The 20,269-nt window shown below is 39.6% G+C and overlaps 1 protein-coding gene across 3 annotated transcripts; it reads right to left on the reverse strand.

Moving 5' to 3' along the window:
- Window positions 1–2,026: 2,026 nt before the first annotated feature.
- bbs4 (Bardet-Biedl syndrome 4) lies at window positions 2,027–19,686 on the reverse strand. 3 transcript variants are annotated; one of them, XM_054771656.1, is made up of 16 exons: window positions 19,462–19,686; window positions 18,090–18,132; window positions 14,571–14,650; window positions 14,379–14,442; window positions 14,090–14,201; window positions 13,877–13,949; window positions 13,272–13,325; window positions 13,061–13,188; window positions 10,431–10,485; window positions 10,235–10,303; window positions 9,873–10,025; window positions 7,522–7,693; window positions 7,308–7,377; window positions 7,076–7,220; window positions 6,864–6,999; window positions 2,027–5,842 (listed from the first exon to the last, which is right to left on the reverse strand). In XM_054771656.1, exons 1-16 carry the CDS (start codon window positions 19,486–19,488, stop codon window positions 5,700–5,702), a joined length of 1,524 nt encoding a protein of 507 aa, XP_054627631.1. In that variant the 5' UTR covers window positions 19,489–19,686; the 3' UTR covers window positions 2,027–5,699. The 3 variants fall into 3 exon arrangements, with proteins under 3 accessions (XP_054627631.1, XP_054627630.1, XP_054627632.1); XM_054771655.1 differs by having other exon boundaries at window positions 6,792–6,999; window positions 19,462–19,683; XM_054771657.1 differs by lacking the exons at window positions 13,877–13,949; window positions 14,379–14,442; window positions 14,571–14,650; window positions 18,090–18,132; window positions 19,462–19,686 and having other exon boundaries at window positions 6,792–6,999.
- Window positions 19,687–20,269: the final 583 nt, after the last annotated feature.

Consider the following 20,269-nt stretch of genomic DNA (forward strand, 5'->3'; position numbering starts at 1 on the left):
TATCTACCATCTTCAGTGACCGTCACTTAAACAGGGAGCAAGAGTTCTAGTAACTGGTAGAGAGCAGACATGCACTGATCAGTGTCAATGTCGTGGCCTGCAAATAGTCCGGATCTCAATCCAATTGAAAATCTGTGGTGGAAGTTGAAGAAAATGGTCCATGGGAAGGCTCCAACCCGCAAAGCTAATCTGGCAACGGCTATCAGAGGAAGATGGAGCCAGATCGATGAAGAGTACTGTCTTGTCGCTCATTTAAGTCCATGCCTCAGAGACTGCAAGCTGTTAGAAAAGCCAGAGGTGGTGCAACAAAGTACTGGTGGTGTGTTGAAGTGAAGATTCCATCATTTTTTCCCTCTGTTTGGTCTAAAAAAGTAACCGTTACTGACGACCACAATCTTTTTTTAAAGCTAGAACGTTGCCTTTTGAAATGGCTTTAGTTTTGTGTCATGTCTGTGGTCTTTTTTTCTATAAAATGAAACAACTGAATGAACATCCTCCGAGACTTGTGGTTCCATCATTTTTGCCAGGGGTTCTATATTGGGCAATATAGGGTTAAGGTGACAATAGGGGTGTTATTTCATGTCTAGAGGGCTGTAATAATGTTAAAAAAAACATATTTAGAAGGTAGTAGAAAGGTTTTCTATGCTCTAACCATTTATAAAGAATCCTACTTCGCGGAAATTCCCTTATCACTTACCTGGAACCGAGGCATTACTGTACATGCTGCTGTGCATTCTTTTATTATTTAAAATATTATCCTCGTACATTTTGTAGTTGTTACCAAAAATTTGTCAACTTTATGTCTCTATTGACATTTATTCTTTAATATTGAATTTGTTCTCTAGAAAGATCTAGATCTTTATCCTTTTTATTTTACTTTTTAAAAAGCAGTAAACTGATTATACATTGAACAATAAAAGTGAACAAATTATTAGTAACTGCTGTGACACAGAGAAGGTGTAGGATGAAATAAGCTCTGCTTCTCCCCATCCCGTTTTGGACATACCTGTCAACCCTCACATTCTCCTCGGGGAACTCCGGGATTTGTCCCTTCTTTCCCGTTGCCCGTAAAGGTCCTGTATTTTAAGCTTCCTTCAAAAAAGGTTTTTGAAAGAAAGGAATTTTCCTTAATTTCACGAAAAAAATTGCTTATTTTCAAATGTGAATGTTAACATGTTTGTATGCATGTTGTAAACAAACCAAATCATTATCATTAGAAATGTAAAAACAACATTCCGTGAGTACGCGAAGCGGAGCGAGGTAACGCAGAGGCCATCAGCACGTGTGTTAACATGACAAGCACATGCACTTGAGGCATGCAGAGAGCTTCATGACAACACTACAGTCTCTCGCTTACATCACCAGTGCATGCAAATGTGATTCTACCACCAGAGTTCATCAGGAAAGATTCAAAGAGAGACATGAAGTAGAATGTGTAAAGCAGGTTCAGGATCTACAGCATGCGGCCTGTCAGGATGCCATCAGTTTTATGAGCCTTGTCAGTGTGGGAAGATGTGATGTGTTGCAGGACTCCATACTCATCAGCTCGGGTGAAGAGCAGATAGTGATGAAGAGCAGGTGACAGCTATGAGAAGTCAGTTGATCACTGAAATGACAGCCGACAATTTGAATGTGGCTCAAGTGAACATCCAAAAATGAGGACGCGGAATTGCTTTACCTTTGTCAACAGCAAGCATGGAGGTCATTTTGTGTTTGTTTTGTAACACAACAAAAGATGCCATCGTAGATTAGACATCCTTGGCAGCAAGACCCCAAAAAACCTGTGAATCCTGAGTACCTGTGTCAAAAACTCATTATTCAAGGGATGGCTATCATATGCTGTGATGTATTTCATTTGCTTTTAGGATTTTGTTTCAAAGACCGCATCTCTATTGTGAAGGAACTGCTGTTTCCACTTGGTTTACATTACCTTATTTTTTGTTGATGTTCGGTCAGTGACTTAAATAGAGTCACAAATAGAGCTAGCTTCTGAATTATTAAAAGAAATGAGCAGTTTGTCATAAACCACCTTGTTCTTCAAGTTTAATATTAAACACATTGCTCTATACAAACAAGACACTCAACATATATTTACACTTTTTTACGCATCATTTTGTAAGCATCAAGTATTTGCATTTTTGTTTAAAGCAACAAATGTATTTGGACACTGACTTGATTTTTTGCCTTTATAGAAAACCACAAGTGATTGGAAATAAAATAAAAAAACATTGAATTTAAATAATGACAATACAATTTTATTTTAAAAGCGCAAAAAAATGGGATGACCTTTTAGGAACTACAGGAGGTCCTCGGGTTACAAACCAGTTCCGTTCATAGACTGTGATGTAAGTCGAGTTTTAGTGTAAAAGTGGAAATTATAGCCAAATGATCTCCTAAGTCACTCACACAGTACACAGAACACACGAAAGACAAAATAGAGTAATAAAAGGATAAAATGAACATTTATCCCTGTGGGTGTCCTACATTCTGAAAATCCTGGCCCAGGCTACTCTGGAAGGGTAACCGCCTCTTCTCCTCCCACATCTCAGTGTCACAGCGCACAGAATCCACGACCCCTCTAGCATTCAACACAGAAACATTGTAAAACCAAGGACCACCAGTACAGCTATTTTATGCACAAGGGAATCCAATAGCATTTGGGAGCATGTCCATTGATTGTCACAGCAATGATGTTTATCTTAGCAGCATGTGTTCCCAGCAGACACCTTACCTTACCTGTCAGCCTCATGGAAGAAATACATCATCATTTACTATGCCACAAACTTACACTTTGGTTCAAAGAAATACAATCACTTTTTGTAACCACAAGCATTTGTGTGCAGGACAAAAAAGCATTGGAAAACAAAGGAGATAAGTATAATAACGCCACATATGTAAGTACCCCTCATGATTAAGACCGGTTACAAACCAAACGACCACAAACTGTGTTTCTCCTGTTGAAAAAAAAGTTACTTTTTCCTTCTCATCAGGGGCTACAAGAAAATGTGAGAGATTCCTCTAAACTTACACACATGGTGGAAATTGTTGGTGTCCTTATGCCAAAGAAATAAAAACCCACAAGAATCCCTGAAATAATTTCAAATTGGCAAGATGGCAATTGTCAAAAGTGACAATACAGAAAAATATGCAAAAAATTAACAAATGGGAACCAAATATTGATTTTGAACTGTGGTTCAAAAGAACTTTAAATAAACTAATCAAACTAACTGGACAAAAATGATGGCGATGTGCGGTCAGGAGAAGCCGATGCCGTGAATAATGATAACATAAATTAAATATGAATATTTGTCCACTGAAATGTATCATAAATGTATTGTCTGTATGATTCCAATCGTTTTTAACATTTTCTTAAAAAATAGAATAAAAAAATCGCTGAATTTACACATTTTCGAAACCTAAGATGAGGCTGCCACAAGCGCCTCTTCTTGGCTTAGTGCGCAAGCCCTGCCTGCCGTCTGAGTGCACTCAGTGAATGCACTGACTTGGATAATGGCGCCTGTTTGTCAGAATGTCGCCAATAATATAGTGTTGCAAAACATATACAGTTGTGCTCAGAAGTATTCATACCCCTGGCATTTTTTTGGTATTTCTTGTATATTTCTTTTCAGATTGCATTTATTCTGCAAAAAAATACATAAAAGGGTTGCACCAGGCTTTCACAAATACAGCATATGTATTTCTGTGGAATTTCATTCCTATTTGTGCTTAATTTCACAAATTTACAAAAAATGTCATGTTCATAACTTAATAATCAATGGCAAAGCCTTTATTTGCAATTACAGCTTCGAGGCGTCTCCTGTAGTTAACTACTAGGTTCTGGCATGTTTCCACAGGAATTTTGGCCCACTCCTCCTTCGAAATTCTCTCCAGGTCCTTCAAATTGGTCGGTTTTCTTGCCATGACCTTCACCTTTAGTTTGGATGGACCTGAAAACACTTGGATATAGCTTTATAACCCAAACCATCTTTGTGTGCATCCACAATGCGTGACCTTAGGTCCTCACTCAGTTCTTTCTGCTTGACCATGGTGGAAATTCTAGCATTGACTATGAACTGACAGTGACTTCACCAATCCCCTCAATTTATAGGCCCCAGGAATTTTCTGGAAACCAACATGGCTTGGATTTGTTGCATAACAATGCAGGGACTAATGTGACAAAGCTTGGGTGCACCAAAATTAGTGAACCATGAAAAACACCTGTCTTTGTACTTCAGGAGGACAAGGGTATGAATACTTATGAACATGACATTTTTTGTAAATTTGTGAAATAAAGCACAAATAGGAATGAAATTCCCCAGAAATATATATGCTGTATTTGTGAAAGCCTGGTGCAACCCTTTTATGTAATTTTTTGCAGAATAAATGCAATCTGAAAAGAAATATATAAGAAATACCAAAAAAATGCCAGGGGTATGAATACTTATGAGCACAACAGTATCATACACCATGACTTTCTACAGCCAATGTAAGTGTGACATACTTATTCTTGCTAATTGGACGATAAAATACAGAGAAATGTCATACGCGGAGGCGCTGCAGTACTCCACCTCATCCTGAAGGGGGGGGGGGGGGGGTGAGCTGTAAGGTGCTTGTCACTGCCGCCCTTCCATAAGAAAAAACAGCTGTTTTTTTTGTTTGTTTTTTTTTACAGCAGCTTCAGCTAGAGCAGCTGCAACAAGTCAAATGTACTAAATATAGTTTTATGCTCTGCTGAATGAATGAGTGAATGAATGAATTTGACTGGAAAGATGGAGAATTATATACTGTATCCAAGCTCACCAGAAGGGGATCAGACTTTTACAACAAAGTATCAGAGCTTTTCCTGGAGAAGGATAGGGTGCATGTAATTCATATACAGACTGCATGTTTTTCAGCTTATAAAATAAATGGGAGGATTTGAAAACAAAATTTTTAACCAAAGTCAATTATTTTCTTTTTGTTCTTGTCATCCTCTTAATGAGCAAATTGTATTAACATAAAACTCCAAAGGAGTCAGTGCCTCACCAGCCATGAAACTCACCGCACACGACTGTGATACCCTTAAAGTAGTATTTTGTTACAGAGCCTTTTGAAGTAATTACTGCAGTCAAACGCTTCCTGGAACACTAAGTGACACTCCTGCACCTGTCGAAAGGTATTGTCACCCACTCCTCATGAGCAAATTGCTCCAGCACTCCCAGGTTTTGTTGGGCGCCTTGTACAGACTGCATGTGTCAGCTCTTTTTAAGTTCAATTGAATTTAAATCATGGATCATAGAAAGAAGGCCACTTCAGAATAATGTTTGCCCTTTTGAGTGTCTTTGGGTGCATGTTTTGGGTCATTGTCCTGTTGGAGGACCCATGGCCTGCGACTGAGACCAAGCCTTTAAGCCGTCACTGTGTTGGATGCAGCAAAGCAGCCTTAGAACATAAACGTGTTTCCTCCATGTTTTACAGTAGGTATGGTGTTCTTTTCTCTGTATGCTTCATTGTTGCATCTGTTAAAAAACCATATACCTGAATGTGACTAAGCTCCACATGTCTCCCAGTAGCTTTGTAGCTTGTCGCATTTTGGCAAATTCCAATATTTGTTGTAATTACTGTATTACTCTTGGCAGTTTTGAGTTATTTCAGTGACCATTGTGGGTTTTTCTTTCTTTCACATTAGGGTACCCAATCATTTTATCCATGTCTGTAAGTCATTCTTCCACCTTTGATTTCCTTTTGGATGTTTTGGGTCTGGGATCTTCTGGTTGGACAGGCCCTGGGGAACCTGGAGGATCTGAAGGCGGACTGGGAACACTGCCCAAATCTGCGTCAGGGTCAAGCGGCGTGAAGGGTCCTTTGGAAACAGAACAACAGATACATTTATGCTAAAATCATCAGCTTTAGATTGAATAATGTTAGCAATAAAATACTGTACAGTTATCAGTGCACTAAGCTCCAACAAAAGGTCTGACAAACATTCACTCCACAAACTTCCTGCTAATATACCTTCTACTGTTTACTCAAATGGAACCAAGCCAGCCAGTTTCTTATGAGTGCAATCTTCATTCATTACATAGCAACATATTCATCACAATCTCCCTAAAAACATACAGATGACTGTTAGCTGAGCCATTTAGCTGATGTATTTATCCCCAACTCAAAATATATAAACCTCAATATGCAGATACATACGCAGCCTGTACACAGTACAAGAGCTGTATAAATTATTCTAATCATCATAAATAGCTCCAAACTGACAAGGTAAAGGCAGATTGAATTCATCAATGAAGCTCATAATACGAACGAGTGCAGTTCTACACCACTAAAGACTACAACCACAATCATGTACCACAGTGTTGTAGGCACTGAGTGGATGCATTGAGTACTTATATTGCGACAGTATGACTTTATTCTCCATCACATCAGATATGTGGGTTGTAGCAGACAAAATATTCATCAGTAAAAAAATATACTTTGGTTTGAAACAAAAAAATACCCATGGGTTTACTTACCTATGAACAATGGGAGATACTAAAAATAACTTCTGAGTCCCGGGAAAACACAATTTCTTTGCTGTCAAGATTATGCAGTGAAGTTATTTTACATTTTGCATTAAAAAGACAGCTGGTTTTAATGAAGAGGTGGAGCCAAAAGCGCACACTTCTATGTAGTCACTTCTCCTTAGGTTGATGAATGGACCTATCCTGCTTTCCTCAGTAACTGGATCACGGTTTTACCCCTCTAAACTGAAACCACATCAAATATTGAAGCAGACGCAGAGATATATCAGAGGTCAGATGTACTTGTTGGTAGCTGGACGCTCTTGTTGTAGCTTGCAGCAGAAGACATGGCTTGACCCAGGGTTTGGTTCGTACCCAGAGGAGCACCAGGGCTTGGAGTGGCTGCTCCTGAGCTTGGTTTGGACTTAAGTGAGTCTTTGGATGGTTTGGTCCAGACCACACTCTCTGTCACCTGCAAGGCAGCTCCCATCTTCTGAGCCATGTCTATGAGCTGTGACAAGAAGGTATGACTTGAAGACAAAGCACTGCAATGGCTTTAATAACAAATATTAGGATAAATCAGGCACCTCTGGGTCAAACTCAAAGTTGCTACTGCTGTCTCTCAGCGTGTTGACTTTTCTCTCCATCTCCTGATACTGATCCAGTGCTCCCTTCTTGTCAGCGTGATTATAGAGGAAGATTGCAAAGTTCAGGTTGACCAGAGGGTTTGATCTGTGGGAGAAAAGACACCAGCAAAGAAATGAAAGGCTTAATTCTTCAAGTCGCAGGGCGTGTGAGAGAGAAGATTAGACAACTTACTGGTCCAGAATCACAGCTTGCTCATAGGCTCTGGTGGCATTTTCCACATCCTCCAAATTGGTCAAAGCCACTGAAAGGTACAATCTTTAAACTGGAACTCAAATACTATCAAAGGCTTGTGCAATATAACAACAGTATAATATATCAAACTAACCAGTTTTTCCTAGAAAAAAAAAAAAAAAAAAGCTCTGAGATATACTGTATGTGTTGGTACCTGCCAGCAGCATGTACAGCTCGCCCAGTCGAGGGCTCAGGTTGATGGCGGCGCTGAGGAAGTGGAAAGCAGAAGCATACTGCTGCATGGTCAGGTGTACCAGCCCCAGGTTGTACAACACTTTCCAGTCAAAAGGAGACAAGTAGTGGGCACGCTTCAGGCAGCTGATAGCCTGTGAAAGAAAATAGCATGAGCGAGCAGTGTCAGTAGCTGGCTCACAAGTATCTTTATTAAATACGATGTCAAAAAATACAGGGCCTGTCTGTCAATGTTGGAAAAAATGCATCCTGGTTATGCCGCAAAACTTCATGGTGGAAAAATACAAGCGCTACCATTAAAAACCAATGTGAGCCACAGCTAGTAAAACAAAAACAAAAGTGTTTAAGTGGACACCCAGACTGCTGGATCTTGGAAAAAAGCTGACACAGCCAATTATGTTAAAAAATATTTACATTTTACGCAAATTCACTGCACTGAGCATCCGTCAGTCTCATCCACAGAGCGCAGGTACTGAAGGTTTATAGTGGCCAAGACCTTCATGCACTGTGCATTTCTCCTTGCCACACAATAATGATCTAAAGAATACTGCATTCAACAGCACAGAATATGGAGTATTGCATTTTAACTCACAGACTACATCCAGTCAAGGAAAAGCTTTGACAATGATATTGGCGTCAACATATTTTATTTAATTTTAACTAGCAAGAAATAAATCAACCAAATCCAAAAGGTGAGGGTGATACAAGCAGCGAGGACCCAAAAGGACTTTAGAGTTTGTGTTTTGGAATATTTCCAAAATTCCAAATTTCCACCACTTTGCAACCCTAGATCATGGTGACTGAGCTGGTAGTGGGTTATGCTCTGCATGCAAATAGAAAACCACATCGATTTAAATGTGCCTGTAAATATTTTCATTCATTGTCATTCATCCTGGTATTTGCAGGGCATTTGAATCAATCACAACTAGGCTGTTCAGGTTGTCTCATCTGTGCAGGCTTCATTAGTTTATGCTCAAACACGAGATGGGACAGCTGTAGTCTGAGAGGATGGTGCAGGATTCAAAGTATTCATCCTCTAAGATAGAGGCACGCCCGAAAAAAAATAAGGATGGCAAAACAATAGTTGTTAAGATATACTGTAGATGGTTTGGAAAGGGAGCGTGGGAGGCCATATACACAGGGCCGGTTGTAGGCTTGCACATATGGGGGGGGCAGTCAGAAATGTACAGCGGGCATTATGCATACACATCAGGCACCAACATGTTTTTTTTCCATAAGTGTTTTCTTCACGACATGGGTTGTTAGCTGTGTGTCCAGCCCTCAACCTGGAGAAGTGGATTGCACTCTGTCAGACCTCTACCCTGAGCCCTGGCCAACTTGGGTGTCCCAACTGGAGACTCAACTCCTGGCAGTCTGTTACATGCAGTGTCCCCTCTGAGCTTGTGTGCAACCATGACTTCTGTTACAAATGTATGGAATACTAATGAGGATGATTCCACCCAAACGACCTGTTAGCTGGCAGTATGAAACCATTTTTGTTTGGGGCATGCATCTACCTTAAGAGGATAAATTCGAGCATGAAACTGAGGAAGACTTCTCAGAGAGGCGAAACATCTAAACCACCTGACCTGTCCAGTTGCGATCGATTAAATGCCCTGAGAACACTATTAAAGTGGTGAAGCATTTGGCCAAGAATGGACTGTGGACATTTGGTTGAGTCAACCTCTCAGATCTGTAATGCAGTGCTCTTTCAGTGAAACAGCGCTACAATCTTTACGATCGATATATTTTCTTCAGGTTAGTCTGAGTCACTGACTTCAATCCAATCTCTCACATGAACTGGAAATGTGAGTGTGACCGAGCAGTTGAACATGGGAATGTAAAGCATGTTTTCATACTTCAAACACATAATGAAAATCAGGCAAAACATCATCTTAAATCTCAACTAAAAAGCCTGAGTTGAGTGATACCGTATGTTTACATTGTAGGATGGATCTCCATGAGGGATTGGCTTGTTTTTAATGCACTAGTAATGCTGCTGATAAAGCATATACTTCATGAACATACTGCATATGACAAATCTAGTATAAAATGTCTGGGCTCCATGCAATATACTCCTCTCATATAAAGATTAAAATCCTAATCTATATTTAGTGCAGAGATAAGAACAGCGAGTTGGCTGTTCACAGTTGATTTCTCTGTCTGATATAATAAAGTTCAAAAATATTATCCTAACTGTCCTACTCTTAAACACCACAAAATATGCAAATAATACTTTAGAAGAATCCCATTGTTCTGGATTATATACAGAGCGTGTTGAGGACAAGATAATCCACAAAGAATATTCCTTACAGCAACATATTTCTTTTTGCCAAAGAAGCACATGCCAATGTTGTTCCAGAGAGGGGGGCTCTCAGGCACGGCACATGCTGCCACGCGGTACTTGTTCATGGCCACATCAAAGTCCCCATGGGTCTGCATCATGCTGCCTGCAGCCAGGATGGCCTGCAAATAAAAACAATCATTAGCGAGGTATTAGAGGAAGACGTGCCCTTTGAAAAAGGATGAAAGATGGAGCAGAGCCACCTGACAGGCAATGACCTTTTAATTTTAAATAATTCTATGTGTTGCTATCAGGTAGGTTGACAGTAAAACAAAGACAATATGTGTGTGTGTGTGTGTGTGTGTGTGTGTGTGTGTGTGTGTGCAGATACCTTATAATTGTTAGGGTCAAACGTGAGGGCATTTCCAAGGTGTTCAAAAGCTTTTTGGTATTTCCCAAGCTTCAAAAGATGAACGCAGACAAACGTTTAACTACTCCTTTTTGTATAAGATATTAAAATGCAATTTCTTAAAAATTGAACTGAAGCGTAATGTCATGAAAGCATGAATTTGATCAATTTGACCTACAGATAGAAAGAGGAGGCCGAGAGTTGTGAGGAGTTCTGTATTCTCCGGAGAGAATCTGAAAGGAGAATGAGACAATGCAAAAATCAACAATGTCACTTTATCAATGGCTGTAAATCTGTATAATAACAGGGCTTACTATTGAGCAAACATCCTTAATATTCAGGGAATGTGCTGATTATTCAATCACCACCTGATTCAGTATAATGGCATATTAATTACAATACTATATACAGTACAGGCCAAAAGTTTGGACACACCTTCTCATTCAATGTGTTTTCTTTATTTTCATGACTATTTACTTTGTAGATTCTGAAAACTATGAATGAACCCATGTAGAATTATGTCCTTAACAAAAAAAAGTGCGAAATAACTCTAAATATGTCTTATATTTTAGACATATATTTGATGTCTTTTTTTTTTTTATAGCGCTGCCGACCGTTTTCACTGCACAGGTGTGCCTAATCAGGGTTACTTGGTGGAATTTCCTGCCTTATTAATGGGGTTAGGACCATGACGTTGCATTGTGTGTGTCCAAGCTTTTGGCTTGTTTTGTATACGCGGGCCCATCAGTGTTTAAAACAAACTCACTGTGGTATGTCTCATTTAAGCAATCCCAGTATTGGAGCACTTGATTAATTCATTTACTACCACCAGGAGGGAGCTGTAATGAGCTCCATGACACGGATATCATTTTGTTGTTTACACCGATGTGTCATGTTTAAATATTCAACATGTGAATAGAGGTGGAAATCAAGCAAGTTTATAAAGAAGTGAAAAAGGCCCCCCAGGTGAAAAAGGGGCTTGGCAGAATGTGATATTGCAGACTAAAAGACAATATAAAATTCCATCCATCCATCCATTTTCTATTCCGCTTATCCTCATTAGGGTCGTGGGGGTATGCTGGAGCCTATCCCAGCTGCCTTCAGGCGAGAGGCGGGCGAACAATAAAAATGTACTGAAAACATTAGTTGTGCCATAAAAAATGTGTTTTAAAGTATATACTTCATGATGGTGAGACAGCAGCTACATAATACCATATGGGCATTTGTTTGTTGGTATATTACAAGGGTTATACTAAAGCTACCTACAGTAGTGTGAAAAAGTGTTTGCCCCCTTCCTGATCTCTTATTTATTTTTTTGTTTGTCACACTTGAATGTTTTAGATCATCAAACAAAATTAAATATTTGTCAATGACAGCACAACTGAACACAAAATGCAGTTTTTAAATGTTTTTTTTAATTATTATATTAAGGGAGAAAAATTATAAACCTACATGCCCATATGAGAAAAAGTGATCGTCCCCCCTTTGGCGCCTTCCAGAAAGAAAGAAAGTGAGATCTATCAGTCTGGAAACGGTTACAAAGCCATTTCTAAAGCTTTGGGACTCCACCGAACCACAGTGAGAGCCATTATCCACACAGGGCGAAAACATTGAACAGTGATGATCCTTCCCAGGAGTGGCCGGCCAACCAAAATACCCCAAGAGCAGCGACGACTCATCCACGAGGTCACAAAAGACCCCAAGACAACATCCAAAGAACTGCAGGCCTCACTTGTCAGTGTTCCTGACTCCATAATAAGACACTGGGCAAAAACGGCCTGCATGGCAGAGTTCCAAAAACCAAAAGAACATTAAGGCTTGTCTCAATTATGCCAGAAAACATCTTGATGATCCCCAAGACTTTTGGGAAAATAGTCTGACGAGACAAAAGTTGAACTTGTTGGAAGGTGTGTGTGTGTGTCCCATTACATCTGGTGTAAAAGTAACGCCACATTTCAGAAAAAGAACATCATACCAACAGTAAAATATGGTGGTGGTGGTAGTTTCAGGTCCTGGAAGACTTGCTGCAATAAACGGAACCATGAATTCTGCTGTCTACCAAAAAATCCTGAAGGAAAATGTCCGGTCATCTGTTCGTGACCTCAAGCTGAAACAAACTTGGGTTCTGCAGCAGAAGAATGATTCAAAGCACACCAGTAAGTCCACCTCTAAATAGCAGAGGAAAAACAAAATTAAGACTTTGGAGTGGCCTCGTGAAAGTCCTGACCTGAATCCTATTGAGATGCTAAAAAGAAAGATGGGGGAATTTTCACTTTAAGTTGTTGGAGACATAATGGAACTACCACTCCAACCCAAAAGTTAAAACAGAGCAACCCTAATGTCTTACGTCATCTCCCGTGAACGAGGTAGCGGTTTGCAGACGTACAGTATCTCATAAAAGAGAGTACACCCCTCACATTTTAGCAACCATTTTATGACAGTATATCTTCTGGAGTGACAATACTATAGAAATGAAACTTTGCTATACTTTAGAGTAGTCAGTGTATAGCTTGAATAGCTTGACACTGTTTTGATACACGGAGCACACCGTGCTTGATATCACAGCTATATATACAGTCCATCTAGCCGTGTCACTAAGCCAGAAAAGTAGTTCCTCTGTGTTAATCCCAATTACAGTCTTCGTGAAAAACTGCCAGCGCAAGGCAGCTATCAATAACCCACAGAAAAGGGAAAGACGTGAGTGTTCTTGTCTCACACAGGGATTGTGGATGATGGGCAAAATTCCACTAAAATGTGCAGTTGTCCTTTGATACAAAATAATTAACAAAAAAAATAAGCTCAACTTACTCCACTGCCCTTTTGTAAACATCAATGGCCTTGTCGGTGTCGCCGGCCAGCAAATGAACCCTCCCAAGCATCATGTAGGTCTTGTCGTGTTTGTTTAACTGGAGAGCAATGTTGAGCTGCTCCTCAGCCTGACAGGCAAGAGAAATGTTGGAATTTATTGGAGACTGTTCACATCGGTGCTCAAAAATGTTGGTTTGATCGGCATACTCACATGTTTGAAGTCTTTGATGAAGAAATAGCACACTCCCAGATTATGACTCATCTCCTGACGTGAGGAAAAGTCATATTGACAAGGGAATATAATGGATCATTCATAATCCTGATTCCAAGAAACATCGGAAAACAGTGTATAATGTTGATGATGTACATCACACGATGTGAAATTGTGTGCATATTCGTAGTTAGAGAAAGTAGCCAGGAGACTGGTTTCTCTGCATGCCTACACATGGCATTTTATGAATATGCATATGCATGTATATTACAAAGAAGGAGCCATAAGGCTGGTAAACAAACTGTTTTTTTTTTAAAAATCATGTGCTGTGAAGTTCATGGATCTGAGTCAACAACATGTGGTTACACATCACTGTAAAATGGCTCTGAATAGTTTGGCAAGACTAACGGTGCAGATGTTCTTTGATAAAAACAGGGTTCAACTGAGGGTGAGTGTGGAAATTTCTATTTCTAAAAATGGGGCGAATTGAAAGAAAAGTTTTGCAAATGCTGTTTAACCCTTTGAACGTTTACAAAAACTATCCATCTATACTCTTACTAGCTACTACTGTACATAAAGTATTGTATAAGCGTCTTTTGTTTTACCCAGTCTTTCTCATTGAGCCTAGCAGCTTCATGGTAGAATTCAATCGCTGCTTTGTGCTTTCCCAGTAAAAACCTACAAGAAAAATATAACAATAATCCATATGAATGTTCCCATCTTATTAAACGTAGCATTCTTTTGCCCCTCTAAGCTTTCCCTAAAGTATTAGTAATGCAAAATTCTCCAAGACATTGTCCACACTGGAGCTAACTCACAGAGATCTGGCCACTTGTTTCAGATTGTCAGCACTGCTGGGATTAAGGATGGCACAGCTCTGAAACAGCTCCAGGGATTGTTGGATCTTGCCCTCGAGACGCAAGATTAGTGCTGTATCAAGTAAAAGAAAGACAAACAAAAAAAGAGCTTTAAATGCACAAAAAAAGCACATTAAACATCTTAGGAACAGCAAGCGGTCCAAAGAGGAGAATGTCAGCACATCTTAGTGACCAAGTTCCACAGATACAGAACTTTGTTTGACGTTGCTTGTGTTCTGCTCCAGCTCACCTTGTACATATATGGCATATTCACACATTCCATTAGTCTCCTGCAGCTGCTCTTTAATGATCACCTACAAGAAGTGTATGAATACAAGCCAAGCAATTATCACTGAAGTACTTTAAGTATCAGACAGTTCACCTGCACATGTATCTAGTATTGTGGCCAGGGAATGGCAAACCATTAAAAACAATGCCTTACCTTACAGATATCATAATCTTTATGTATATAGTGCTGGTGAATTAGCCAGTTTCTCCTCTCCACAATAGGAAGCTCTGGACCTGAAAGACAGCATAGGATGAAATGACTAGAATTGTAAATGTCGGCTACTATGAAGATCCTAAGATCCTTTTCCATTCACGTTATGTCTTTGTCGGCAGCTGACTGATTTATCCTCAGTGTGCTCCTTTTTGCAGCCATTATTATGTCTCTGAGCCAAAGCCACACGGCCCACTGCCAGTCTCAGCCCCCCCCCCCACCTCCCAACGCTCAGCTCACTCTATTTGAGACATTTTTCAATTCATACACTTCTAATTTGTCTGATGAATAAATAATCCACCATTTTTGTGAAGGAAATCTGACAGCATACTGCAGATGGTAACGCACCGTTACTAATCAAACAGTTTTTTATGAACACTTTCAAGAGTCTTTTAAAGCTTGAGCAGGTAGAGACAGACTGCCCGTTGCCTGGGCAACAATGTCCCTCACAAGTCAGGTGCTCGTGACAGAACACACAGTGAGGAATGGTAGGATGAAAGAGCAACCATTGTTAGAAATGGTAAGGTGCCCTCAAGAAGGGTCCAAATAGTCTTTCTAGGGGTAAATGGTATTTTATTTTACAAGCAAATTAGTCAAATTCATATTGAAAGAAATCTTGCAACTACTACCTTTCTTGAAGTCTAAAAATAAGATTAGTAGCACTGTGAACGGAAGCGTTAGGCTTTAAGTTAATGACTGCCTGTGTAAGAATAGTGTGAATTACACAAAATCTCCCTTCTCCTTTACTGTCAGCGCTTTAAGCAGCGCTCTTTTGATTTGACACTAAAAACGGGGCCTCTTCCAAGTTCTTCACTGAAATCCTCTCCAGCTTCAAACACCACTCACTGGGTCAAGATTGGGAATGGTCCTATTTGGAGTGACCTAATCCGCTTTCTTCCTGCTGAGACTGCAATCGTATTCTTGTCTCGGGCTTTCAGATGTGGCCCTGCAGCTCCTCGTCCACTAACAAAATTGGGCGGAGTGCATATTTCACATGTATTCCTTCAAGTACTGCATGAATAAATACGAGTTGCCGGGAAAGAGGGCACAGCATGGAGTCTCCTAAAAATAGTCCGGTGAAAAACTTGATCCCAAACATGGTGCAGTTCTAGCATTGTTACATCTGATCAGTCTAATGCTTGTGTGTGTGCTCCGCCTGTCTACTAATGGGGAAGAAGAGCAGACGAGCGTCATGCTGAGATCAAAAGACACCATGGGAGAAAGTAATGGAAAATATGATCAAGTATAAGTCAAGCTGTACCAGGAAAACTCCATGACATCTCACTTCTGCATTTAATTTTTGCTTGTAATTAAGAGATTTTTGGACCAACTACAATTACATAGCCACGGTTTTAGTTCTGAGCGTCACAGAACTGGCAAAACTTCTAAATTTCAGAAGCTGTGACCTTTTTTTATACAGTACTTGTGAGCCTGCTGTTTATGTAATTTTCTTTTACACATGTGAATGTGCATGGAATAGTCAATGTTGGCATTTGCTCATTCCATCCGATCAGTGCCATTTGCGCCTCTAGGCAATTTTACTATTTTAATACATTCCTGATCAAACTTTTAAGACTCAGCTGAAAAATTGTGAGAATTTACATTTTGCACTGTTGGATGTTAAGGGGGTTCTAAGTAGTCCTTCAAAATACAAAAGGAAGAAATGAAAGGGAGACAAAAAAAAACTGAGTATGCAGTTTAAGCAAGCTTTAAACAAGCATTAAGTGAAATAGGCTGTTAATCAGCGTTTGTGCAAATTCCATATGGGCAATTTTGTGGCGTTGAAGGAGACGAGGCCTTTCGAGATATTTTGTGCTCTTAAAACCCTTCTCTTGCAGATGCCGTCTGATTGTTATTGGACTGCACTTGGCACCAGTAACAACCTCCATTTGGGCGGAGATCGTCCCGTGTCTTGCGGCTCAGAGCTGGTGAAATTTTTTTTGGGACTGACACTTTTTTGTTCCATAACCCTCGGGATCTTTTAAGAAGTTTAAGATGACTGTCTTACTGCATCCAACCTCAGCAGCAATGGCGCACTGTGAGAGGCCTTGCTTATGCAGCTCAACAATCCGACCACATTCAAAGACGGGAACTACTAAATATCTCACAGAAAATCACATTGAATCCACATTTTTAATTTTGGCTTTTAAAGGCGGTGGCCTTAAACTTTTGATCAACTGATGAACAGCCTATTTTACCTTAAAGGAAAAGTGCACTTTTTTTTAAATTTTGCCCGTCATCCACAATTCTTATGTGAGACATGAACACGTCTCTCTTTTCTGTGCATTTTAAAGATAAAAAAAAGCACATAAAAAGCGACAGCTCAGTAGTGCACGTAATGGGATACACCTATGTCGGCCACAAAGATCACTATTAAAACACCTCCAAAAACCTCCAACAAGGTTTTATGGTTTTACGTACATGCTGTGACCATGTAGTAACAGGTACATTCATGATAACATGTAATACTTACAGTATTTTGCGTATTTCGTCCATTTTAAGCATTACTGGAGCTTCCTTGCTCGGCGAATTAATGTCACAGAGCAACGTCGTAGAAACAAACGCCTACACGTAGTGTTAACTTTTCCAAACTCGAATATGTAGCCTTATCTTTTCGGCGTGTCTGAGGTGTAATTGTGACGCTGGCGCGCTACAGGCGAGTCTGTGGTGAAGCTCGTTGCTAGCTGGCTAGTAGCTAGCCAGTATGTTATGGCTAAGTGTCAATATGGCAGTAATGTAGTTTGATCAGCGTAACAATGTTAATAATAATAGTAATAACAATGTCGCTGTAGCTTGGTTAATATGCACATCACATTATATGTAAATGGAGCGTCGTTGCCACTTTTTGGAGACTTTTTCAGACTATTTTATAGGAGGCATAAGTATGTCCCATATGTGCAGAAATGAGCTGGCTGTTTTTATATCTTTAAAACACACAGAAATGAGAAGGACATACTGCATGTATTCATGTCTCACATAAGGATTGGGGATGAAGGGCAAAATTCCAAAATATGTGCAGTTTCCTTTCATCCTTTTGTTGCAATAAATCGCTTACTGAAAATGTTTTTGTCTCACTCCCATTTCTTGTTTTTGCATTTGGAAGCTCTACCTAGAGCCTCCTTAAGGGTGCTCCAACAGTGCAAAATGTAAATTCTTGCAATTTTTCAACTGATCTTAACATTTTTATCGGGAGTGTATTTGAAGGCTGAGAAGCACACAATACTAATGACAAATATAATTCTTAGGATAAAATAAATTTATGTGCATGGACTCCATTTCAAGCCCCCTCAAGAGAAGGATGAGGGTGACCTCTGCAGGACTATTATCTTCACACGCTTTCAGTAGAGATCATCATGAAGTGGAATATTTGCCCAAAAAATATAATGAAATAATAATTACTGGATTTCAAATGCACTACATTCATCTAGACATAATTTCACACCCAGTCTGTGTTGATTTTACCTTTAGGTGCTTGACGTTTCTTGACTTGTGAGGCCACCGGGAGCTGAAATAATTACATATGTTAATTATTACAAAAGGAAAAACCACAAAGTCTGTTGAAAAAGTGTCATCATTGAAAATTGCTTCACAGTAAAAACACAACGTTCTGATTTTGACATGTAGAGAATGTTCACAAAAGTGAATACAGCCCACACATTTCTGCAAATATTTATTATATCTTTTCATTGGACAACATTGAAAAAAACGATACTTTGATACAATGCAAAGTAAATAGTGTACAGCTTGGATAAGAGTGTAAATTCTATCCCCTCAATATAACAACACACACCCATTAATTTGTAAACCGCTGGCAACAAAAGTGAGTACACCCCCCAAGTAAAAATTGGGGCCTAATTTGCTATTTTACCTCCCCGGTGTCGTGTGACTTGTTAGGGTTACAGATTGGGAACAGGTGCGTTAAGTTTGGTGTCATTTCTTCTGTGGTGTCTCATGAAAAGATATAATAAAATATTTGCAGAAATGTGGAGATTGTACTCACTTTTGTGAGGTACTGTAGTTTTATGCACAATGTTTGTGCTGGTTGTACCTGCAGGCACTGCAAAGGCAAAATTAAAGAGACCAATTGGGCAATTGATATGAATAGTGCTTTACTCTTAAAAGTATGCTGTCACATTGCCATTCTTGAGAAGATTGAAATACGCCAGCTGTTCTTTTCCTCATTCCATTTTTCAATTACAATATATGTAACTTTTCTGCAAGAATAGCCAACACTATTGTAATACCTGGAGGATGCACTTTTAAAGCATCCAATCAGGATAGTATAATATCACTATGCTGCGCTCATATTTGTATGGCATCTGCTAAATGCTATAAAATGCTGTGATATGTACACCAGTGCTATTTATGCAATGAGCTCGAGAGTTACGACACGATATTAACATAGCGCCCCTTGCTGTATAAAGAGCAAGCTAAGTAATCAGCGGGTATTTCCATTGTAGCAACAATGTGACAGACAATACTTGTAAGTATATATATATATATATATATATATATATATATATATATATATATATATATATATATATACACATATATATCTAGATGTATATATATGCAACACACGTAATGCACTCCTAGCTGTTGTCTTGCTGACAGTCACCGGAAGAGGGGGATTAAAAACGTGCAATGCAAGTTACTGCTAGCAGTGGGATAATCACTTAGCTCCTACTTAGCTTGGATTAAACTGCCCCGTTAAAATCACTCACTCGACAGACTCCAGCGGAACTTTCCATAAATTGAAGAAGGGCAAAAACACTTGACAGAGCGGCTTGTGTTAAGTCATGCCATAGAGATGATATGTTTTCGCACTCACCACTGTGTCGTTCTCCACGTCCGCCATCTTGGAGTACTAAACTCTACAAGCTGTTGCCATGGATACAAACGTGGAATGCGGAAGTGGAGTGGACCGGGCTCTTAAAGGCACCGAACCCTGCAGTTTCGACCAACTACAGGCGTGTAGTTTCACTTTCCTAAAAGCAAGGACACGAGTTAAAATACGCCTGCTGGCATACGCCAATGAATGGAGTGTAGTACGCCATGGCGCAGAAAGTCCGCCATGATGGTAAGCAAGAGAGGTGGGCGGGGGTGGGCGGACAATAGCGTACAACGTATTCACGAGCTTTGAGCTGAGTATAAAATAATGTTATTTGCTGTGCATACACGTTCATAAAATGGATGGATGTCATTTACTAAACACAATAAATTTCTATATATATATATACTTAATGTAATGTAAATCCTGTTTTTTAAAATGTAAATACTGTATTTTGTTACAAATGCTGATAATGTCCGGTTTATTAATCACACACCCATTTACCTGAATTCGTATTATTATCCATTGTGCACATCTTGTGTGGGAGTCCCACACAATATACCAGTGTCATAAAGCAACAAAATTTGTATGACACATACCTGCTTTTTTTGTAGAACTTGATAAACGACAAATCTGGTCTTTTGAACCGTCTATTAGAGTAATTAATGGCAGAGCCGGGTGCTGGGGGCATGTTCACAATGCAACGCTTCTGGATTCTGCTCACCATCATGGCGGCCAGACCCGCGCAGAGCATATTACGGAAGGGGATGCCGATAAGGCAGCCCTATTTTAACTCTCGTGTCCTAGC

The sequence above is a fragment of the Dunckerocampus dactyliophorus genome, chromosome 3 (assembly GCF_027744805.1).
Source record: "Dunckerocampus dactyliophorus isolate RoL2022-P2 chromosome 3, RoL_Ddac_1.1, whole genome shotgun sequence".
Classification (NCBI taxonomy): Eukaryota; Metazoa; Chordata; class Actinopteri; order Syngnathiformes; family Syngnathidae; genus Dunckerocampus; species Dunckerocampus dactyliophorus.

Excerpts from the sequence above, each read along its gene's own strand:
- bbs4 (XM_054771655.1), bottom strand. The coding sequence starts at position 19,488 with ATGGCGGACGTGGAGAACGACACAGTG. Across the intron at positions 10,486-13,060 it reads GTTTACAAAAGGGCAGTGGA|ATTCTCTCCGGAGAATACAG; the intron begins GTAAGTTGAGCT and ends TTCTCCTTTCAG. Across the intron at positions 10,304-10,430 it reads TCGGCCTCCTCTTTCTATCT|CTTGGGAAATACCAAAAAGC; the intron begins GTAGGTCAAATT and ends CATCTTTTGAAG.